The 22,000-nt window shown below is 43.8% G+C and overlaps 1 protein-coding gene across 3 annotated transcripts in view; it reads left to right on the top strand.

Annotated features, from left to right (window-relative positions):
- The window catches only part of PDE8A (phosphodiesterase 8A), a 271,484-nt gene that overhangs the window by 190,906 nt on the left and 58,578 nt on the right, over positions 1–22,000 (top strand). For all 3 annotated transcript variants that reach the window (XM_083183993.1, XM_083183991.1, XM_083183992.1), the window contains exons 4-5: positions 3,025–3,081; positions 5,708–5,765. In XM_083183993.1, coding sequence (XP_083040119.1) covers positions 3,025–3,081; positions 5,708–5,765 — 115 coding nt within the window. The remainder of the gene's footprint in view (positions 1–3,024; positions 3,082–5,707; positions 5,766–22,000) is intronic.

Genomic DNA, 22,000 nt, shown 5'->3' on the forward strand with positions numbered 1-22,000 from the left:
CAATATATGGAACATGAGGGTGATACCTTTTGCGAGGTTATAAATTAACAAAAATGTATTTTGCATTTCAAGAACCTGCATTTTAAATAAGCTTTCGTAATCCTTTTGAGAAATACCAAACATTGAAATAGTAATATTATAAAATGATGAATGTAGATAGAATGCTAGATATCGGTTATGTGAGATATAACGATACCGAAGTGTAAATGGTAGGATGTGATATGTTATATGTGCTATGCGAGAGATAATGATGTCCAGTGGTAAAAGAGAAAAAAAATGGCTTGAGCAGGCCTTTAAGAATGTGCATTGAACATGTAATATTATAGAGTTCGCTCTAGGTTTTTTTCAGGGCAGGGAGGGCACATTTTATATTAGAAATTTACATTAGAAACAAAAAATATATATATAAAGATTTCACACTGCACTAGGATTATGCGCATTAAACATTGTCATACTCTGCTATGCCCATTACATATTCTGTCGTAATGACAAATACACATTATGGCGCGCACTGTAATGCCTCTTACACATTATACCACACACCATAATGCTCATTACACATGATGGCATACACCATAATACTCATTACACATAATGGCAACACCAAAAGTTCTCAGTGGCATGTCAGCATGGTGGTGGTGGGGTGGTTTTGTCAGCATAAGGGCGCACAGTGCCACACACAAAAAAGGGAATGGTGCATTTTGAGGTTTTAAAAATGGGCAGGGTGCTGGACCCTGCAAAAGAAGATTAGAGGGAACACTATATTAATGTCTGTGAACTCAGATACAGTAGTCAGAGGTCTCACATGTCCTTATAATCCCTTTACATTACAGTAGCATGGCAGGGAGAAACATTTGTTCACCGATTCCCACTATGGCTGATTAGAGTCATGGATGTCCCAACCTGAGACCCTCCCTCTGTTGCACATGGAAGCCAATTTCACACTCAAAAAATACATAGTTTTCACATAGAGGTTTTTAAAGGGAGCCTTGGAGTTATGGGGCCTACACACTGAGTGATTTTGGGTAATTTTCTAAGCAATTATACTAGATTGCTTAACAAATTACCCTGAATCGCTCCATGTGTAGGGGCTATAGCTATTGCCCATCTAGATTTATACTGCATGCAGTATAATGGGGCCTACACGCATTGCGACGTGTGCCAGTGATCTGATTGATGCTAGATCGTTCAGCACACATCGGTGTGTGCTGAGAGGTCTGGCAGGGCCAGTGTTCTCTCGTCAGAACACTGGAAATCTGGCTAGATTTATACTTTATGCAGTATAAATCTAGACCGGCAATAGCGACGCACGGGGCCATGCATCGCTAGTCAGATTGCTTAGAAAATGACCCAAAATCGCTCCACGTGTAGGCGGAATAAATCTAGTCATATCGCCAGTGCTCTCCCTAGAGAACACTTCCCCTGCCAGATCGCTCAGCACACATTACTGATGCTCAGATCACTGGCACACGTCGCTACATGTGTAGGCCCCATTAGGCCCCTTGGTGTACACCATGTGTGGTATTGCAGTGGTTAGTTTGCACTAGCCATCAGGCTGGTCAGTAGAGACTGCTGCCAAATGTAAAAGGCAAATGCAGGTAAATGACACCCATTTACATTCTTTTACAAGAATTTACAAATACTTGTAAACTTTATTTGGACACCAGTAGGTGTCCTTAGTGCTGAAAATAAAGCAATACATTAAAGCTTGGGATTTATTCCAGCTATAAACCACTGAAATTAAGAATAAGCTATAAATATTTCTACTACTAGTTGGATGAAAAATAAAAATAATTTCAGTAGACATCCCTTAGAAAATAAAAATACAACATGCTTTCCTGGTTATTGTCTGTGTGTATGGGTGGTTATTTGAATCGAGAATTATTTATTTATTTATTTTTTAATAAAGGAATTATTAGAAGACTTGGTTTGCATTTTCTTGTAGTGATAAATCCTTAGCTTTCTCAACATCAATAAATTCTGGCATCGCATCCTGTAAATATGCAGACGTCAATTCCTGGTGCTGTGATGAGCAATATACCAAGAAGAGGCTGCGTCTCTGTTGGGCACAGGAACAGTTGTCTGATATCATTTTGTAATAGTAATGACTGTCACTTCTTGAATCTGGACATACTGAAGTGTTCTATCAGCCTTCTTCCCATGAGCTGGCTGCAGTAGAATTAGTGACACATTTTGCTGTAATAAAACCGTACACTTAGTTTTGTATATTTGTTAATAAAGTGGAACACTAAGGGCCTGATTCATTTTTGTAAGTAACTTGGTCTCTGGAACAAATGATGTTGCCATGCATTTTTTTTATTTTGTGCAGGGTAAATACCATCTGCTTTTTACTAGGATGGGATTTCTATTACAGGTGGGATGTTACCCATAGCAACCAATCACATTCTATTTCTTATTAGTAGATCATAGATAGAATCTGATTGGTTGCTATGGGTAACATCCTATCTTCAATAGAACTCCCATCTTAGTAAATTTACCCCTAAGTGGCATATTCAATCTTGGCCGAGTTTTTCACCAGGTGAAAAAAAAAAATGGCAAAAGATTCGTCTTTCAGAATTCAATCCCGTACTTGAGTACATTTTCGCCCATGCCATTTCACTTTTTGAGGGGGCGAATCAGCATTGGTGAAAATGGCAGAGAAAACGGGCAAAAACGACCACAAATTCGGCAAAATTTGAGGCAATTTTGCTGATACATGCGGTTTTCGCCAATGCTGGTTCTTTCACCCAGGCAGAAATCAGCACTGGGCTTGAATAGGCAATTCGAATTTGCCCCAAAAAATGATTTTTCACCTGGCATTGAATACAGGCCTAAATCTCTATGCAAACATTATATCTGCCCCATCTGCAGTGCAACATGGCTGTGCCCATTTGCTGGCTTTTTTGCTTTTCTTACAAACATGAATCAGGCCCCAAGAGCATTAAGTTTTGTTTAAATCCGCTTTTTAAAATATGATTTTGTTAAGGTATTTTATTACTATTTATTTCATTCTCTAACATTCAGGTCCATCAGAGCTTCCAAACCCTCAGAAAACACTGTCATAATTGCTGTAGTTAGAAGGTAAGTATCAATAGTATTACTTTTTCAGTCTCATATCTTTGTAAAGAAATAACATATATATATATATATATAGAGAGAGAGAGAGAGAGATTTATACTGTTGTGGTTCCCAAACTTGTTTGAATCATGGCGCCCTAGAATGTGAGTAATTTTTTTTAATGGCGTCTCTGTGGCACATTCTTAAGAAATTCAGGAAAACTTATTAAATTAAGTAAAAAGTGCTTATACTGTAAGCCTTCCTTAGGTTCAGTTTTGTGGTGGGGGTCAGGGTTGTGTTATTGTTTGTCACATATTTTATAAATGTCATTAACTGTGGTTATACCTATTACATGGGCCATAAATAATTTGATCTAGTCTTGGAAACCACTGGTATACTGTGTAAACTTTGACTTTTGAAAAAAAAAAAAAAATATTACATACCGTACTATTTTAAGCAAATTGGAAAAATGCTGCAAAGTGAGAATGCTTTAAAAATAGAAGTGTTAGTAGATTATTTTTATCAATTACCAAAATGTAAAGTGAATAGTAGAGGCAGCCATTTTGTCAATTGCACCCACTATTAAATGTAGCAATTCAAACTCTAGGACTAAAACTCATGAGAAAATTATTGAGGTGCTGCTTCCTTGCGATTAATAAGCAGTATTCTCATGTATATGGTCCAGCCCATAAATGGTTGCATTCAGTGTGTGGACACTTGCACACTTTAATCACCGCCAGCTGTGCTGAGGCATGCAACCTGCTGGGACACATTTCTAATAGTTAATGTTGACCATAGTTTACAAATAGAGAAGCATTACATAAAAAGGCTCATTTACAAACCACTAGATAATGCATATGGGTAGCATCAATTTGTCTGCCTAGCTCATAGGCTGGTACATGTCAAATATTGGAAGGTTGGCAGGCTCCAATGCATTTGTAAAACAGTAAAAACCACTTAATATTCCTGTACGTTATTACTTTGGTACCACCTGCACCAGATCTGGGACAGATGTACTTACACTTGGAGGGGGCGATTAATTATTTTTCCCCCGCAGCTGCCACTAGGCACAAAACAGTTCAATTAATTTGTTGCTCTATTTTGACGCCCAAAAATAATTGAATTGCCCCCAGAGAGTGACAAAGTGGATTGAAATAAAGTTCTAAATTTAATAGGGTATAAAAATCAGTGAGAGATTTTTGGTGAGTTTTCCCTTTTTTTTTAAGCGCCAGTCATGAATAAACTGGTTGATTTTGCCAAAGGAAAACGCCAAAGGGCGGGATGTATTAAAATACATCGTCGCCCATCGCACTGATGTTGATCACATATGTACTAACATATACAATCAACATCGCAGTGCGGTGAAGGAGGCCCTTGCAATACCTGTAATGTGGTGTGCGGGGGTCTCCGTCACATTCCCAGACTCTAACTGGCCAGGAAGTTGAAGTACTCATCCCTCCTCCTCCCCCCTGAAGCCGGAAGGACCTCCGGCTGTGTTTTCTAGGGAGAGGAGGAGGTATGGCCGGAGGGTGGTCAGCGTCAGTGGCGGGGGGTAGTGGGTGAATACCTTATGTGACGAAAATGGTCCGGGTCTACATTTTAAAATGCAGTAAAACCCCTGAAAATCGCATTTTTCCTTTAGTACATCCCACCCAAAATGTCTCACTTTCTAAATCTCACACCCTGTTACATTACAAAGCACCAGCCAACCAGCTCCAGTCATTTTTCAAACAGGGCAGTAAGGAGCTGATTGGCTGGCACCTTATCTTCAGACACTTAATATCTCTCCAAGACTTAGTACATCTGCCCCTACTCTTTACAATAAGTGATGTTGCAATCTGCCAAGCTCTCCACAGAAGAGGCAGAAAAAATGTGTAACCTTGCCGCTACTATCATGGCAAAGTAATGGTGTCCGGTTGATCCGCTGATCCACCTGACGATCGATAAGTACATACGCACTTACTGGTCAACAGCCATGTGCTGTGACTGATGTGACAACTGGAAGGACATTTATACGATGCTAGTCACCGGTGGCCTCTTTAGATCTATGTCCATTGGCTGTGCTGCAGCACCGCCGCAATATATGTGTAGATGATGGGGGCTCACAGACATAGCAGGGATACACACCCAAGGAAGCATCCACAATATATTGTCCAGTGTGTATCCAGCTTAAGTCATGCTTGGAAAAGTATCCCCACTTTCACTTGGGAATTTTTGTAACTGAGCATTATATGGTGTGGTGTTATTCCCCATAGCAATTAACCAGATTTTAGTTTTTATCTTCTAGAAGGTTATAGATAAATACGTAGAATCTAATTGGTTGCTATGGGCAGCAAGCACTTCTACCAACTTGCAGTTTAGAACATACATCCCTTACTGTGTGAACTGTATATAGTCAAGTCCAGTTCTGTTGTGTCATTGTTGTTTTAGAGCATCATTTCCTCTCTAATCATCAGATCAATGGCACCTATACATTGTTCCTAAAAATCTTTGAAAGCACATTTTAGTTTGCGCTAGCCTGAGATTACTACTGTTTGTGTGTTACTTCCCTGTATGCTGCCCACCTGGTGAGGTCTGCAGGAACATTGTCTGACACTGCTTATTCTAATAATACACTTTCTTCTCATTTTTTCATGTTCTGCTTCTGAAGACAAAGTGACCGGGATGAAACATCGATAATGCCCCTAATATCTGCTGGCTTTTCCAGGGTATGTGCATGTATTTTCAGTCTTCGGGACTGTTTTGTTAGGAAGTTGCTATCATTTCTGTTACCAAATGTAGCTATATTTTGTTGAGCTTAAGGTATATTTTGTTGATTTTTGGGTACTTGTGTACAATCACGGCTCCCACGATGTCCATCGCATAGTAAAAAAATCGCATGCGATCACATGCGATTTTTTACAGAAATGCATCCAAATGCATAGAAATTAGCATCAAACATGTTCAATGGCCCCCAAATGTCAATTTTCAGGCTGTACCACCCCCACTATCAACGCGAACCCGAAGCGTGGCGGTACGCGTCCTACGACCTTTTCATACCCCCACTATCCACGTCGGCGTGGAGTTGAGAATAGAAAGTGTGGCGAGCGCAGCGAGCCACCGAGCCCGAAACGTGGCGAGCGCAGCGAGGGGACACGAATACCTTCACAGGTATACGCGTCCCCTCGCGGGCTTCACAGGTGTCCGCGTCCCCTCGCGGGGCTCGCCACGCTTCGGGCTCGGTGGCTCGCTGCGCTCGCCACACTTTCTATTCTAAACTCCACGCCGACGTGGATAGTGGGGGTATGAAAAGGTCGTAGGACGCGTACCGCCGCCCCTCGCCGGCTCGCTGCGCTCACCACGCTTCGTGTTAGCGTTGATAGTGGGGGTGGTACAGCCTCAAAAATGACATTTGGGGGCCATTGAACATGTTTGATGCTAATTTCTATGCATTTGGATGCATTTCTGTTAAAAATCGCATGCGATCGCATGCGATAAAATCGCATGCGATTTTTAAAAATGCATAAAAACGACAAAAATCGCATGCCACTACATATGGCACGGGTGTCAAACACAAGGCCCGCGGGCCAAATCCGGCCCACCAGACCTCGTCATGTGGCCCGCGCAAAGAGATAGCACGCAGGGGCAGTGTGTCTAAAACAGGAGTGCTGCGTCCACGTCCGCGGCCGCCTTACCTGTTCCTCCACTGTCGGCGGCCATGTTCCTGTAGGCACATATGTATGCGGCTACAGAAACATGTCCGCCGGCCTCCACGGCTACGTGGAGGGCCGCCTGTTCCCTCTGATGCCCGGCATTGACAGACACTGGGTGGGGACGTCATGACGATGACGCCGCCCGCCCATGCGTCTGTGGAGAAGTAGGAGCAGGCAGGGAAGCTGGAACGGGAGTCGGGGACAGTGTGGCCGCAGCAAGCAGTGAAGAAAAGCTGGAAGCCGCAGCAGCTGCAGGACAGATGAAGAAACAGTAAGTGAGGATGAGGATCACACTCACAATAAAAAATATATACACCACTGGCACACACCTACTGATCGAACCCAACACATCGTTGGTGCTAAAAAGCACCCCTGATGTGCCGCTGATGGGTCCGATGAGACATATTGAACCTACAGCTGGTCCAATCTGTACGGTCCGACCCGATGCGCACTGAACCGCGTATCAGGTCCGATGGGATGTCAAACGCATGCGATTTAGGCTGATTTCTCCACCCTATTTCGGATAAATCGTCCCAAATCGGATAATTGTATAGGCACCTTTTCGCTAAACCTCCCCATTTCCCCCCTGAAACCTAACAATAATTGTTCCCCCTCAGTGCCTAATCCTGTCTCTCCCTTCTTAGTGCACAATACCCCCCCTAACCCCTCCTCCCCCACCCTACACTAACCTGTCCTGGCATACTTACGTCCGGAGTTCCGGCACCACCATTGTAAGTGGTGTAGGAGTTCTATATTCTGACTGACGGCATACCAAATGGTGTGGTTAACGTTTTTAACCCTATGATTTCATCCATCCCTTATGAAGACACAGCTTGTGATGGCAAATGGGAATTGACATGACATTCAGAGATCAGTAGGTCTTTTACCACTTTTCTGGTTTGGTGGATTTGACTTTGCCTACTTTGGGGGCATTCATCTGTTTGGTCTGTATCACTTTGAATTGTTTTTAACTTATTATATAAATCACCATTTTACAGTATAGTCTTTGTGACAGCAATGCAAACTTAAGCAGGTAAGTGTTTTTGCTAGCGGAGTTTGCAAAAAGAAAAAACCTATAATATAACCACAGCCTTAGTCTTAAAAAAAAAAAATAGAGCAGGGACTAAAGCCCGGGGGTGGGCTGGTAGGCACAGATACCTCAGCGCACATCACGGTGGTGCACCCATGATGTGTGCTGAGAGGGTTTTTCCTGTTGTTTATAGCAAATACCCCATGAACTAGCAGGATAGACAGTGCATGCACTATCTTTATCTCTGAGGGAGATAGTGACGCACAGGACTGCACATCGCCATCGCTCACGTCCATACACACGGAATGATCCGTGCTTCATTTCTAAGCGATCTAGTCAGAACGCTCAGAAATGGGGTTAAAATCATCCCTGAAAGCTCACTGAATAAAGACACATCCGATTCTGTAAGGGTGCTTTTAAAGCAATTTATTTACAGGTTTTTATAAATATGGCAAAGAAAGAACCTAAGTTGACAATGCTGTTTGTGGAAGGATTGGCCCCATCCTGAGTATGTATTGGTTACATGTGTGCTTTCTTGGGCTCTCATAAGTCTCCATTTTAAAAAGGTCAGTCCAGTTCCTGTCACTGAATATCTTTCATCTGCCATGTTAATTTCTTTAGAATTTAATCTTCCAGTAGAATGGAATAAACCATTTTTTCTGTAACTTGTTTTGGAGAGAGATAAAATGGAGACGTTGCTCACAGCAGCCAAACTGCGTCTGTCATTTTTCTACAAGGTCCATCGTGATGGGACACATTTTAAAAGCAAGTATCTAGGACTAGAACAAGCACATTTATTAAGAACTATGGGCCTGATTCAGCTTTTTTAGCAAAGCAAAATGACATGCAAATGGACAAAACCATGTGCACTGCAGGTAGGGCAGATGGAACGTGTGCAGAGAGAGTTAGATTTGGGTGGGTTCAAATAGAAATCTAAATCATGTAACAAGACAGCCTTCTGCCATTTGTGGTCTACATGCAAAAGAAGCCAGTATTTACCCTGCAGAGAAACACAATGATGGGGTTATTCTGGTTGATTCACTCGGTTGCGAATTTGCATCCTTGCAAGACAACCAGATCCCGCCTTGTGAATGATGGTAAGCCGGCCCACCATTCGCACTGCGCTTAGGTTCCCACAGCATGATGTGGGAACACCCACATCAGTCGATGCTCGCTGACCATCGAATGATGTGGTAGGCACACGCACATCTAAGGTTGCTCAGAGCGACCATAGATGTGCATGTGCACTCTGAGGGAAGTGATGTCAGCTGCCTGCCCCCCACTCCCACATCATCTAACCATTATCAGTAGAATGCCCAGCGTTCTCATGGGGAACGCCCATGAAACCCTGGGCGTTCCCATATGCTAATGGTCCACCCTCCGCCCGCAAGGATTGTGCACCCAGCCAACAGTTTGTTCGCTGTGGCCACACGCACCCAACACATGCACAGAAATGCACATGCGCAAACAACAAACATCGGCCCCGTGCGAAGAATGGGGCCCTGCAAATGGACCTGAATAAGGTCCTGAATGTATTCGCTCCACTTGCATAGTAACATGGTTTACTCCAGACACAAAATTACTTGTTTCTTTGCTTTACTGAATCTGGCACATTGTGTAATACAAAACCAAGGTACAGGCGTTCTGAGCACTGTGCAAGATGTCAATATCACATCCCTTAGATCAGTGGTGGGGAACCTCAGGCCCGGGGGCCGTATGCGGCCCTCATAGCCGGTTTGAGTGGCCCTCCTACCCACCCGGCAGCTCTGCCATGAGTCAAGTACAGGGGACTTCTTGCGAGAGGTTGGTAGTTCTTGCGAGATTCCTCTTAATTAACAGCAACCAAAGACTATCAGTCCTATTCAGCGGCAGCTGCCGGAGCGTGGGACGGCTGCAGCAGGACAATTTGCAAGATTCATTTTTATATATGGCCCCCGATGGATTTCTCCACCATAAAAATTGGCCCTTGGCACAAAAAAGGTTCCCCACCCCTGCCTTAGATGGTCATCACTTTGAAGAGAAAGTTGTTTGTCAGGCTCTCAGTCACCCCCACCCCAGCACATCAGCCGCGATGGCCAATATCTCCCTCCAGCTGCTTTGTGTGAGTTCCAGAGTTATGTGTGGTTTCCACGCAAGTGAGAGCTTCTCTGGATCATTCGCATTGCTTACCAAACATGTTTCTTCCACTCAGCCATTGTTCAGCAAATTTCATGCAGTGAATGGAGATCATCTCAATACATTGTGAAGGGGATACAGTTGATGGGTCAACCTAAAGATGGTCGACAGTTATTCACCGTTGGGTCGACATACTGGAAGGTCGACAGGTGTCTAGGTCGACATACTGGAAGGTCAACAGGTGTCTAGGTGGACATGGCAGTAGGTCGACAGGTGTCTAAGTCGACAAGGTCGAAAGATGTCTAGATCGACACATGGTCCAGGTCAACATGGGTTAGGTCAACAGTCAACAGGTCGACATGGGTTTTTTTCACTGTTTTTTGAAGCGACATGTGCCAACAGGTGGTATTTCATGCCCTGCCATCCACTAGCATAGCGAGGCACCAAGCCCCAAGCATGGCGAGTGCAGCGTGCCATGCGAGGGGACGTGGTGCACTTATAACTGTGTCCATGTTGACTGTGTCGACATTCGGGTCAAAAACCAGTGAAAAACTCCATGTCGACCTTTTGACTGTCGACCTAACCCATGTCAACCTAAGGCATGTGTCGACCTAGACACCTGTCAACCTTATCCCATGTTGACCTAGACACCTGTCGACCTAGACACCTGTCGACCTTGCAGTATGCCGACCCAACAGTGTCGACCCAATGACTGCCGACCATCATTAGGTCGACCCAATGATCCCATTTATAGTGAAGTGAATGTTGCCACTCCAGTTACCGTCCTGTTGTTCCTCTATTTCCATGAATATCAGTCAGTGCTCATGAAAAATGTAATGAGTTTCACTTGCAAACATTTTGCGGACCTTCTGGAATTGCAAGTGACATAGTTCTGACCCTGAACTTGCAGTATAATGTCATTTTGTGACCTTTTCCAAGGTGTTTTGATGCTGATATGGGATGCATACATAGTGCCTGCAGTGGGTATGTCGGCGGTCAAAAGACATCTGCATCCCAATATGGAGAATTTCAAGTGCTCAGACCCTAGCCCTACCCACTACACCCCCCTCCTAACTCTAACTCTCCTTGCTTGCAGCCTTATTACATTGGTGGAGGCTATCGTGCAAACAGACTGTCATGCTTTACCTATCACCTTAATAACTGCTCTTTTTTTCTTTCTGCCTGTGATTGCACATTCCTCTACCTCGGTATATAGGTTACAGTGCTTTACCTTGGTGTATTATGTATGTATAAGATAGACATGTGTCACAGTAAAATGTACATCTTTTTGTGGATATTATTACTATAGTCACAATGATCCTTCTGTGTTAAACTGGATACACACTAGAAGATTATTTTTTCCAGTCTGGTTGGAATGAAAATCTGGTAATTTCTAGGAGCAAATGACAATAGGCCGTTTTCTCCCAAGAATGGAAAACAGACAAAATGGTCATTCAGACAGATTGGGTAAAGCCTTTTGATGTAAACAATTTATGCAAATTACTGTTTTTGTCCATTTTCCAGTTTTTGGGAACAAATGGTAGATTGTCTTTTGTTACCAGATTTTCGTTCTAACCAGCCAGATGATTGAATAGATTATCTATAGTGTGTATCCAGCCTTAAGTTATTGATTTCTGGGATTATGTACTTTGGGGGAGTGTAGCAGCTGCTGGGGATGAAGGTGTTTCCTGCTGGGAGTATCTTCCTCATGTACAGTAGCTTGGAGGTGGGTTCTCCTGCTATATGTACCTTGTGTTAGTATGTAGCTAATAGTAATACTCCTGTAGGTATGTTGATTTTATGGGTGCAGGGACAACGTACCCTGTTGGCAGACAAGATTATTGCTATACCCTCCTCCAGTGCCAGAGATATTCCTCTTTTCCCTGCCCTTGTTTGGATGGGAATCCCTCTTTTCTCCTTAGGCGCAGGAGTAAGGGTGCTGCCCAGACATCCTCCATTCCTTACATACTGAGAAGTACTTTCTGTAAAATGAATTACCACTTGTATGTGTGATTACATGGGGGTTATCTTTATGGCCTTTTGCGCATTGATGTATATTTTTTTTGCATTTAACCCACATTACAGTGTTTGAAACCTGCTTTACTGCAGAGCCGATGGAAAAAAATAATGCAAAAGAATGTACCCTTTACACACACTCACGCTTTTAATAAGTGCTAGTTAAAACATTATTACTCTGTGAAATACAATGAGTCCTAGTACTTTACATTATTCCTAGTACATTAATGAGCATGATCCTATTGCTGTATTAAAACAATGACAATTCATAGGCCAATATTAAATTGCTGGGGATAAACGGTCACAATATTCACCCGAGTCTCTCTATAAGAATGATAGTACAGCTATGGAGATATCGAGGGCCGAGAGTAAACGGTCACAATGACGCCACCGTGCGCCTATCACAGCTAAGTGAACTGCTTGCATAGTTTATCTGTTTTGTGGCTAGTGCTGTTTTTAGTGCCTGTGTGTCACCCTGAGATTTCTTTGTTATAGTGGAGATGCTGGTGACGATGGTCGGTGATGATGATAATGTGTAGGTTAACTGTTCTTGAACAGTTCATGCTGTAGGGTTCTATATTGCTGCTGAAATGGCTTTTGCTAATGATTATAATGATCATGGACCTTTCTCAGTGCTGCAATGCTTCCAGGCTTCCAAGAGCGTGTGTTCTGTGTATGTGCCTTATTAACTGCTGGGTGGCGTGTGATTAGGGAGGCCAATCCCGGGATCGGGATCAGCGGGATCCCGGGATTTAGGCCTAAATTCACCGGGATTTCAATCCCGGGATTGGCTCATCCAATCCCGGGATTTCGGGATTGCTTACCGCACGACATTTGTGTTTGTTTTTCTTTAAACGCCGGGCAGCGCTGAGTAGCAGACGTTGCCCGGCTGCCCCTCTTCTGTGCGCAGCGTGACCTCAGAGGTCACGCTGCGCAGCCCAACATCCGTGTCCACCCGCTGGGTCTCCTGCAGACGTTGCCCGGCTGCCCTTTGTGCGCAGCGTGACATCAGAGGTCGCGCTACGCAGCCCGACAGCCGCATCTACCCGCTAGGTCTCCTGCACGCCGAACCAAGTCTATCCAGCCAGGAAGAAGCCAGCCCAAGACAACTGGCTAGGTAACAGCCAGCTGCACCCGCCCGCCGGATCGCCATGCCGGGTCTCCAGCCAGCAAGCAGAGGTTGGTAGGCGGGAGGAGGGAGAGAGGAGACAGATATAGAGAGAGGACTGACAGGGGAGAGAATGCTAGAAGGACTGTAGAGGAGAGAAAGAGTATATAAGGACTGAAGGCATGGGGTAGAGCTAAGGAGGAAGATGCAGTGGAAGAGCCCTGCTGCTACCTGCTTTTTCACCTTTAAGTCAATCCCGGGATCCCGGGATTCCCGGGATTGAGCATTTTTCAATCCCGAATCCCGGGATTGAAAAAATGGCCCGGGATTGGCATCCCTACGTGTGATAGAATCGCTCATGATAATAACTGCTTTTCCTGATATTACACTGGGAGAAAGCTCCTCGCTAGAGAGGCAGTGATGATGTCACTGCTGTAGTAGAAGGGACTCCTTTTCACTGCACTGCTAGGTCTCCCTGGCAACATCCTTGAAAGAAAAATGCCGGTAGGCTTTGCAGAACATATGAATGGTGTCACGGGCAGCAAGCATTGTAATGCTCTAGGTAACTTCATAAGGAATTATTTTACAAAGTCTCCTTTCTGAGTTGGCGAATCAAATTGCAGATTACGCACAGACCTATGTTTAAAAGGTGGTAAAAAGTAACAATTCAGATAATTCTTAATATAAATGTATCTGTATCATATAAATATATATATATATATAAATATACATTTAATGAATATTGCATGTGAAATATACATTATATATATATATATATATATATACATACATACATTTAATATACATTTAATATACATTTAATGAATGTTGCATGCGGAAAATGTTGCATGCCAAGGGTGAAAAGTGAATATTTAACTTCCATTTTTAAACAAGCAACACAATGTACAATTCTAAATTAACAATTCGTCAGAAGCGGAGAACTTAGGGCCTTATTCTGATCTGAGCTCAGTACAAATTTGTTCTTAAAATGGGCAAAACCATGTGCACTACAGGTGGGGCAGATGTAACATGTATAGAGAGAGTTAGGTTTGTGTGAGTTATTTTGTTTCTGTGCAGGATAAATACTGGCTGCATTATTTTTACACTACAATTTAGATTTCAGATTCAACACACCCCACCCAAATTTAATTCTCTTTGCACAGGTTACATCTGCTCCACCTGCAGTGCACATGGTTTTGCCCATTTTCCGAACAAATTTGTACTGAGCTCAGATCAGAATAAGGCCCTTAATCTTTAAAATGGTACCTTATTTATTGATTTTGGTTGTTTGGTTGTGAAAGGTAGAAAAAGGGATCATCATCAAAAAAATCACCATCTAGAAATAATATGTGTGTGTGTGTGTGTGTGTGTGTGTGTGTGTGTGTGTGTGTGTGTGTGTGTAAACACTGGTATACTGTACATTGCTATGCACTGAATGACTTCACTGAGAAAATGTCGAGATAACAACACTTGGGATGTTAGCGGTAAAAAGACATCTGCATCCTGATGGTCATAATCCTGACTCCTTGTAGGTATAAAAAGAACTGGATGTGGGGTGCGATATTATCAGCAGCTGGCTACGGGGTTGTCACTCCCCTAATTATCAAAGAAGAATAAAATGCAATAAAACAGCGCTGGCTGAATAATTAGTTCAGACGGTAATATCAATTAATAGTTTATTAACTCTAATTATACAAATGTAAAAATTAATAAAATAACTAAAGAAAATGCATAAAAAGTTCATAAAAATGTGTTGCATTTATTGCAATTATTGCATTTTATTCTTCTTTTAGGGTCCAAATAAATGGGCCCTCATAGTACTGATTTCTCATGGAATGGAAACATAACAATGGGTAAATTAGGTGAAACCATTGCAGACATCTAGGAGGCGACAAACAGAAGCTGAGGTGGGCTACTTGGTAGTCACAAAATACTGAGCGAATTCTACCGCAAATTCTATTTTGGGACATCATGCATCTCTTTGTGCATATATACACTAAGCAATACAATAAGTGTATGGGCCTGCACATCAAGGGGGTATTGATTGTATGGTGGACCTAAAGATGGTCGATAGTCATTAGGTCAACACCACTAGGTTGACATGGGTCTAGGTTGACATGGCACAAAGTCGTTAGGTGGACACAAGCATTAGGTCGACATGGTCTAGGTCGACAGTGAAACGGTCGAAGTGGGGGTTTTCTCTGTTTTTTTTTTACCCAAAAAACATGGACACAGTTTTAAGAGTACCACGTCCCCTCGCATGGCTCGCTGCGCTCTCCACACTATTTTCTTCTCCCACCACACCCTAGTGGATGGTAGGGCATGAAATACCGCCTGTCGGCACATGTCAGCTCAAAAAACAGTGAAAAACCCCATGTTGACCTTTTGACTGTGGACCTAGACCAGGGGTCGGAAACCAATGGCTCGCGAGCCAGGTGTGGCTCTTTTGATGATTGCATATGGCTCGCAGATAAAACAAAATATTCTCGAGGGGCGTGACCTGACTGGGGAAGCAGCAGGACGTGTATTTGCTGAGCTCCTGCTGCTGATCCCCCTTAACGGCTATAACAACGAATTCTGGAGGCACCCCCACTCCAAACTACCCTGCCCTTACACCCCACTAACCTGAGCTGTGTGCTGCGGAGCCGGGAGGCTGCTCGGAGGCCTCTGCAGGTTGCGGCCTAGCTCATACCCTGAAGCCGCGGCCTAAATTTGTGACCGACCAAACGCCAGGCGCCATCTTGGAGGCTGCGGCCCCACTAACCCCGCCAGCCTTGCACCGGGACCTGACGCCGCAGAGGAGAACCGGGGGACACAGAATACTCCTACCCGCTCTTGCCTCCTCACACCAGACTGACAGACGCTGCGCTGCTCCCGGAGACGGAGCTGAGACGCAGCAAACCACAGACCGGACGCCATCTTGGGAGTTGCACCCCCACACACCCAGGCAGCCCCGCACAGTACCCTCAGCCCGACACCGCCGGGAAGGTAAGCGGGAAACCCACACCATACCCGCCCGACGCCACCCACCCCCACCCCATATGCCACCTTTAAACGCCGGATCCAGCAATAAAATAAAACGTTTGGAGGCGTTTTATACTGACATTTAGTTGAATTCACTTTTAAAATATATTATATGGCTCTCACTGAAATAAATTTCCAAATATTTTGCTTTCATGGCTCTCTTAGTCAAAAAGGTTCCTGACCCCTGACCTAGACCATGTTGACCTAAGGACCTGTCAACCTTGTGCCATGTCAACCTAGACCCCTGTCGACCTTGCAGTATGTCGACCTAATGCCTGTCGACCAACTGACCGTATCCCCATCAAGGTTACTATGTCAGATAATAGGAATTGGGTCTAGGTATATGCTCACTGGGGCTTGTCTAGCTATATGCTAACTAGATGCACATTGTGTCCTGTTCAAATGCAAAAATGAGATTTCCTTTTGCAGGATAAAGAAATTATACAATATTCATTGGGTGGCATACGTGTATTTACTGGGGATAACAGAGAAACTGATTTTTACACATGCTTGGTGTGCTTAGATCATCATCTTTTCTGCTGCTCTTTTCAAGGGAAAGGATATTGATGGGGTGAAGTTCTAATAGCAATATAATAATATGTGCATAATTAAATGGACCATAGAATCCAGGGTAACACAGTCCCACAAGTATACAGCAGAAATCACCAGTTGACCCTACTGTCTGAGGGCCCCACCCTGCTCCATAGGGCTCAGTAACTTGGTGGAACAGAATCATGAATGAATTTGTGTATGTAGTTTGCTTCTACAGAATCTACACCAAGATTAGACCTCTTGTTAATCAAAGTGGGTGTTCCTGACACACCCCAGGCTCCTCCATTATAAAGTGTCACTCTGTTGGCTAACCACACCCCTTATGTTTTAAAAGTTTGATTAATTAAATTGGTACTTGTGTATTATCTGGGCGCCCGATTTTTTCATCTTAGGGCATTGTACAACCAAAAAGCGGTCGCATCGCGATGCAACGCGATTGGACCCGATTTTTAATTGTACAGGCACCCTGATTCCTATGTTAAATGCCCCCCAAGACCCGATTATTTATTGTACAAGCACCCTGATGGGTAATGACTATGTTAAATGCCCCCCCATTGTTAACACCACCCCACTATCAACGCCAAACCGAAGTGTGGCGAGCGCAGCGAGCCCGCGAGGGGCGGCGGTACGCTTCCTTCGACCTTTTTTATACCCCCACTATCTACTTTGGCATGGAGTTGATTTTATATAGTGTGGCGAGCACAGCGAGCCACCGAGCCCGAAGCGTGGCGAGGGGACGTGGATTAATTCACATATATTCCACGTCCCCTCGTGGGGCTCGTTGCGCTCGCCACGCTTCATGCTCGGTGGCTCGCTGTGCTCTCCACACTATATAAAATCAACTCCACGCCGACGTGGATAGTGGGGCTATGAAAAGGTCGGAGGACGCGTACCGCCGCCCCTCGCGGGCTCGCTGCACTCGCCACACTTCGGGTTGGCTTTGATAGTGGGGTGACGTTAACAATTGGGGGGCATTCAACATACTCATTACCCATCAGGGTGGGTATACAATTAAAAATCGGGTCGGGGGGGGCATTTAACATGGGAATAAACCCAAATTGGACATGATCGTTTCGCATCGCATGCCATTATAATGGCATGCGATGCGATGCAATATTAAAAATGTACAGAGGAGTTTTAAAACCCCTAAAATCGGGTGCCATCGCATCGCATGCCTTAATTAGTGGCATGCGATGCGATATATTGGGCGCCCAGATAATACACAAGTACCATTAAATTGAATTGAGTGACAGCTATAATAAAAGAGCAATCATTCACTTTTTCTCTCACATGCAGAAATGAAAGAGGCATTACCTTCTAGTATTAGGACAAAGGGGGTTATTCAAATCCATTCGGTCCTCTGTGGTTTCTGCGCATGTGCAGACGTAGGGTGCGTGCAGACGTAGGGTGCGTGCACCCACGGCAAACCTTTGGTTCACCGGGTGCATGCACCCATGACGGCGTGCAGGGGACAGAGAAAGCCCAGCGTTCCATGGGCGTTCCCATGAGAATGCTGGTCGTTCTCATGGTAATGAGGCAGTGATGCGGGTGCGGGGGATGAGCAGCTGACATCACCGGTTGTCAGCTGCCTGCCCATATCCGTGCCAGCGTGCATGCATATGTAAGTGACTTAAAAGTCACTTTTATATGCGTGCACGCACCACATCTTTCGATGGTCGGCGATCATCGAGAGATGTGGGAGGTTACACGAGGCATGCAAATGGATGTTTATGCAAAACATCCATTTGCAGCCTGTGTGGGCGAACCCGCACTTCAAGGGGGGGGGGGGGCGGGTGGCCGTTTATTCGCTGGGCGGGGTTTGGTGGACTCACAAGGCTGCGAATTCGCAGAATATCAACCAGAATAATCCCCATAATGTAGAATCAATCTAATTACATTTTTAAATGTATGGGAGCATATATTCAGTTGCCACATGGGAGATTCCATTTGCATCGGTTTCCTTGTTTTGTGAAACGCCAAGGCTAAAACCCATTCCGCATTGCAATTTGTTCTTTATTCATTTTTATTTATGTTGTATGAAATGGAGTTTGTAACAATAATGTATTCCTTTTTTTTCGTTGCATTGTTAATTGTGATTTTACTACACAAAATTGCTGTTTAGTACACAAAACACTGTTTACTACACAAAACACTGTTTACTACACAAAACATGTTTCTAGCCCCACGCTTATGAAAAGTCATATGTAAGATGTTGAATTTTTCAACTGGGTAAATCAGTAATGAGCCAGAAATAAAGCACAATTTGATAGCCCAAAAGAATTTCGGGCCCCATTCTTTTGGACTATGAAATCACTATTGTGCAAATTCTCAATCCTGTCGATTACCAGATGAGCGAGTATGCACACGATCGTGGCGCGCATGCGCACGGACAAATAGCGACAAAAATAGAAAAAACATCTCAGCAATCCGTTCGTAATTTAATGGAGAGGAAGTTGCTGGTTTGGGGTAGTACTTGCTGTTTTCTAGGAGGGTCTATGAAGTCAGGGCCAGTCATGATCAGCCTGTATGTGTCGCAGAGTTGTTGTAGAGTCAGACTTACTTACATTTGCACAGACTTTGAAAATAATATAGTGGCTTTGTGCAGTGAGACAACCTGTACACTGGTGCTGATACTAGCATTAGTTTTATTTGGCAGGCTCAACTTAAAAACAAATGTTCAAATAAATGATGGGCTGAGGAATGCCACAGCAATGCCACTAGTTTCTAGTTACTTGATTGGCTGCATTCCCATAAATATTGGTCCTGCCCACAAGCTCGCCGCTTCCACTCTGCACAGGTGACGGGTCAACTATAATTGCTTCTGTTCTCATGTGATCTGTTTCTTGTAGAGGAGAATGAACATGCTGACACAGATGTGTTTGCCCAGGCTTCAGTTTTATGTGTTACATTTCACAGGGCCAGTACCATCCATATTGTGAGCATGTTGAGTTCACCTGTGAAATGTGAAAGTGACATGATAGAGGCAGTTGTAGAGCCCATTTTTCCTGGAATTGGCAGAGAACATTTATGTGAGAAGTATATTCTTTGGCACTACTTGAACTCAGCTATAACTGTGATCTGCACTTTTATCAGTGACCAAGAATAAGGCGCTGGATAACTGCACTAGCCTTTTAGCATACTTTCATCTGTAAGAATGTTATTCTTTGAATACTATAAACATATCCTGGCCCTTATTCTGAATCGGACGGTACGGCCCGCGTGCGGCCGTACCGCCGATGTTTTTAGTCTGCACATGCGCAGAGGTCAATCTGCGCATGTGCAGCCCCATTCGCCGCAGACGTATTTCGTCCGCCGCAAAGGGGGCGTATAGGGGCGTGAGGGGCTTCATACCCTCATTTCCCTATGTATACGCCCCGCGTTTCATGGGCGTTCCCATGCAAACGCGGGGCGTATGCATGCTAATCAGGGTATGACGCCACTGATGGGGGCGGAAAGCTGACGTCGCCGGATGTCAGCTCTCAGCCCCCATACAAGCTATCACACGGACGATTGTCCGTGTGGTCTCAGCTTGCGGGAGCTGCTGTGGCGTGCGGCCCTGCCTTCGATGGTCGACGACCATCGAATGCAGGGGGCAGCTCCCACCATGGTGGAGGCGTACGCCCCACCATTTTTATGCGGATCGCCAGCCGTCCGTGTACGGACGGCCGTGGCGATCCGTCTCGTGGGCGGGGATTGGTTTGTGCGGCCGGAGCACCGTGTGCGGCTCCGGCCGCACCAACCAGAATAAGGGCCCATGTCTCTATTCCTCTTTCTTTTTTTTCTTTCTTTCGCTCTTTATTTCTCTCTCTTCCTGTACTGTATGGCTCACCCTTGCTCTCTTCCTCCTTCCCTTTCTCTTTATCCTACCTCTTTTTACTTTCTCCCTCACTCTCCCCTTTTCACTGTTTTTCCCTTCTCTCCTTCCATCTCTCAATCTCTTCGTACATCTCTTATTTGTCTCTCTATTTCCTGCCTTTCTCTCTGCCTCCCTCTCCCTCCACTTTCCTTCCCTCCCTGTATCTCTCTTTTCTCTCTACTTTTCTTTTCTCATCTTTCTCTCCATTCCCCTCTCCTTTTTCAGCTGTTCACAAATAAAAGTTGATATAGGAATCGCCCTGCTGCGCTGAATTGTGTGTATAATTTTGTATCTTATGTGTCTGTACATTCGCATGAAGTGGGTGCAATACTGTGTGTATACAATAGGTACACTTCAATGTGAATTATTTTGTTTCAACATTTAAAGCATTTCAGTACAGCTCTTCCTGGTAAAATATACTGTACGTATTCACAGAACACACAGGATATATTGGCATTTCCTACTTATTTGCATGTCTATAGCTACAAATCAGCAATAGCTTGTACGCAACTACAATATAACAGATAAAAGAGAACATCGGTCATCTCATGTCCTGTCACTGTCTCATACATTTTACATATTCATTTGTGAATGTTATCAGTCGGTCTTTTAAATGAGACCCTTTTATTTTAATTGTTTATTGTCCTCCTAATAGACAAGTATCAATGACCAGATATTACATTTTTAACCCCTTCCAGCCGCAGCCAGTTTTTGCCTTCCTGACAGAGCCCTTTTTTTCAAATCTGACAGGTATCACTTAAGTGGGGATAACTTTTTTTTGCTTTTACTTATCCCAGTGATTTTGAGATTGTTTTCTCGTGACACATTGTACTTCAAGTTAGTGGTAAATTTTCGTCTATACAGTCTGTGTTTTTTTGTGAAAAATACCCAAATGTCGTAAAAAATTGGAAAATTTAGCAATTTTCAAAATGTTAAATTTTCTGCTTCTGAGACAAATAATCATACCACTCAAAATAGTTAATAACTAACATAGACCATATGTCTACTTTATGTTGCCATCATTATTTCAACCTCCTTTTAATTTTTTTGGACACTAGGAGGCTTAAAATATGAATAGCAAATTCTCAAATTTTCAAGAAAATTTCAAACACTGATTTTTTTAGGGACCAGTTCAGTTCTGATGTGACTTTGAGGGACTTGTATGTGAGACACCCCCATAAATGATGCCATTTCAAAAACTGCACCCCTCACAGTATTCAAAACAGCATTTTGGAAGTTTGTTAACCCTTTAGGTGTTTCGCAGGAATTAAAACAAAGTGTAGGTGAAATTTCAAAATTTCATTTTTTTTGCAGATTTGCAATTTTAATACATTTTTCTAAGGAACACAGTAGATTTTACTAGAGAAATGTGAATAAAAATTGATTCCCCCAATTCTTTTGTTTTCATAAATATCCTATATGTGGCCCTAGTGTGCACGTTGACCAAACCACAGGCTTCATAATAGAAGGAGCACCTACTTGATTTTGGAGCCTCCTTTTTATGAGATAATTTTTTAGGCACCATGTAGGTTTCTAGGCACCATAAGATG

This window comes from Crinia signifera, chromosome 4 (genome assembly GCF_055691185.1).
Source record: "Crinia signifera chromosome 4, ASM5569118v1, whole genome shotgun sequence".
Taxonomy (NCBI): domain Eukaryota; kingdom Metazoa; phylum Chordata; class Amphibia; order Anura; family Myobatrachidae; genus Crinia; species Crinia signifera.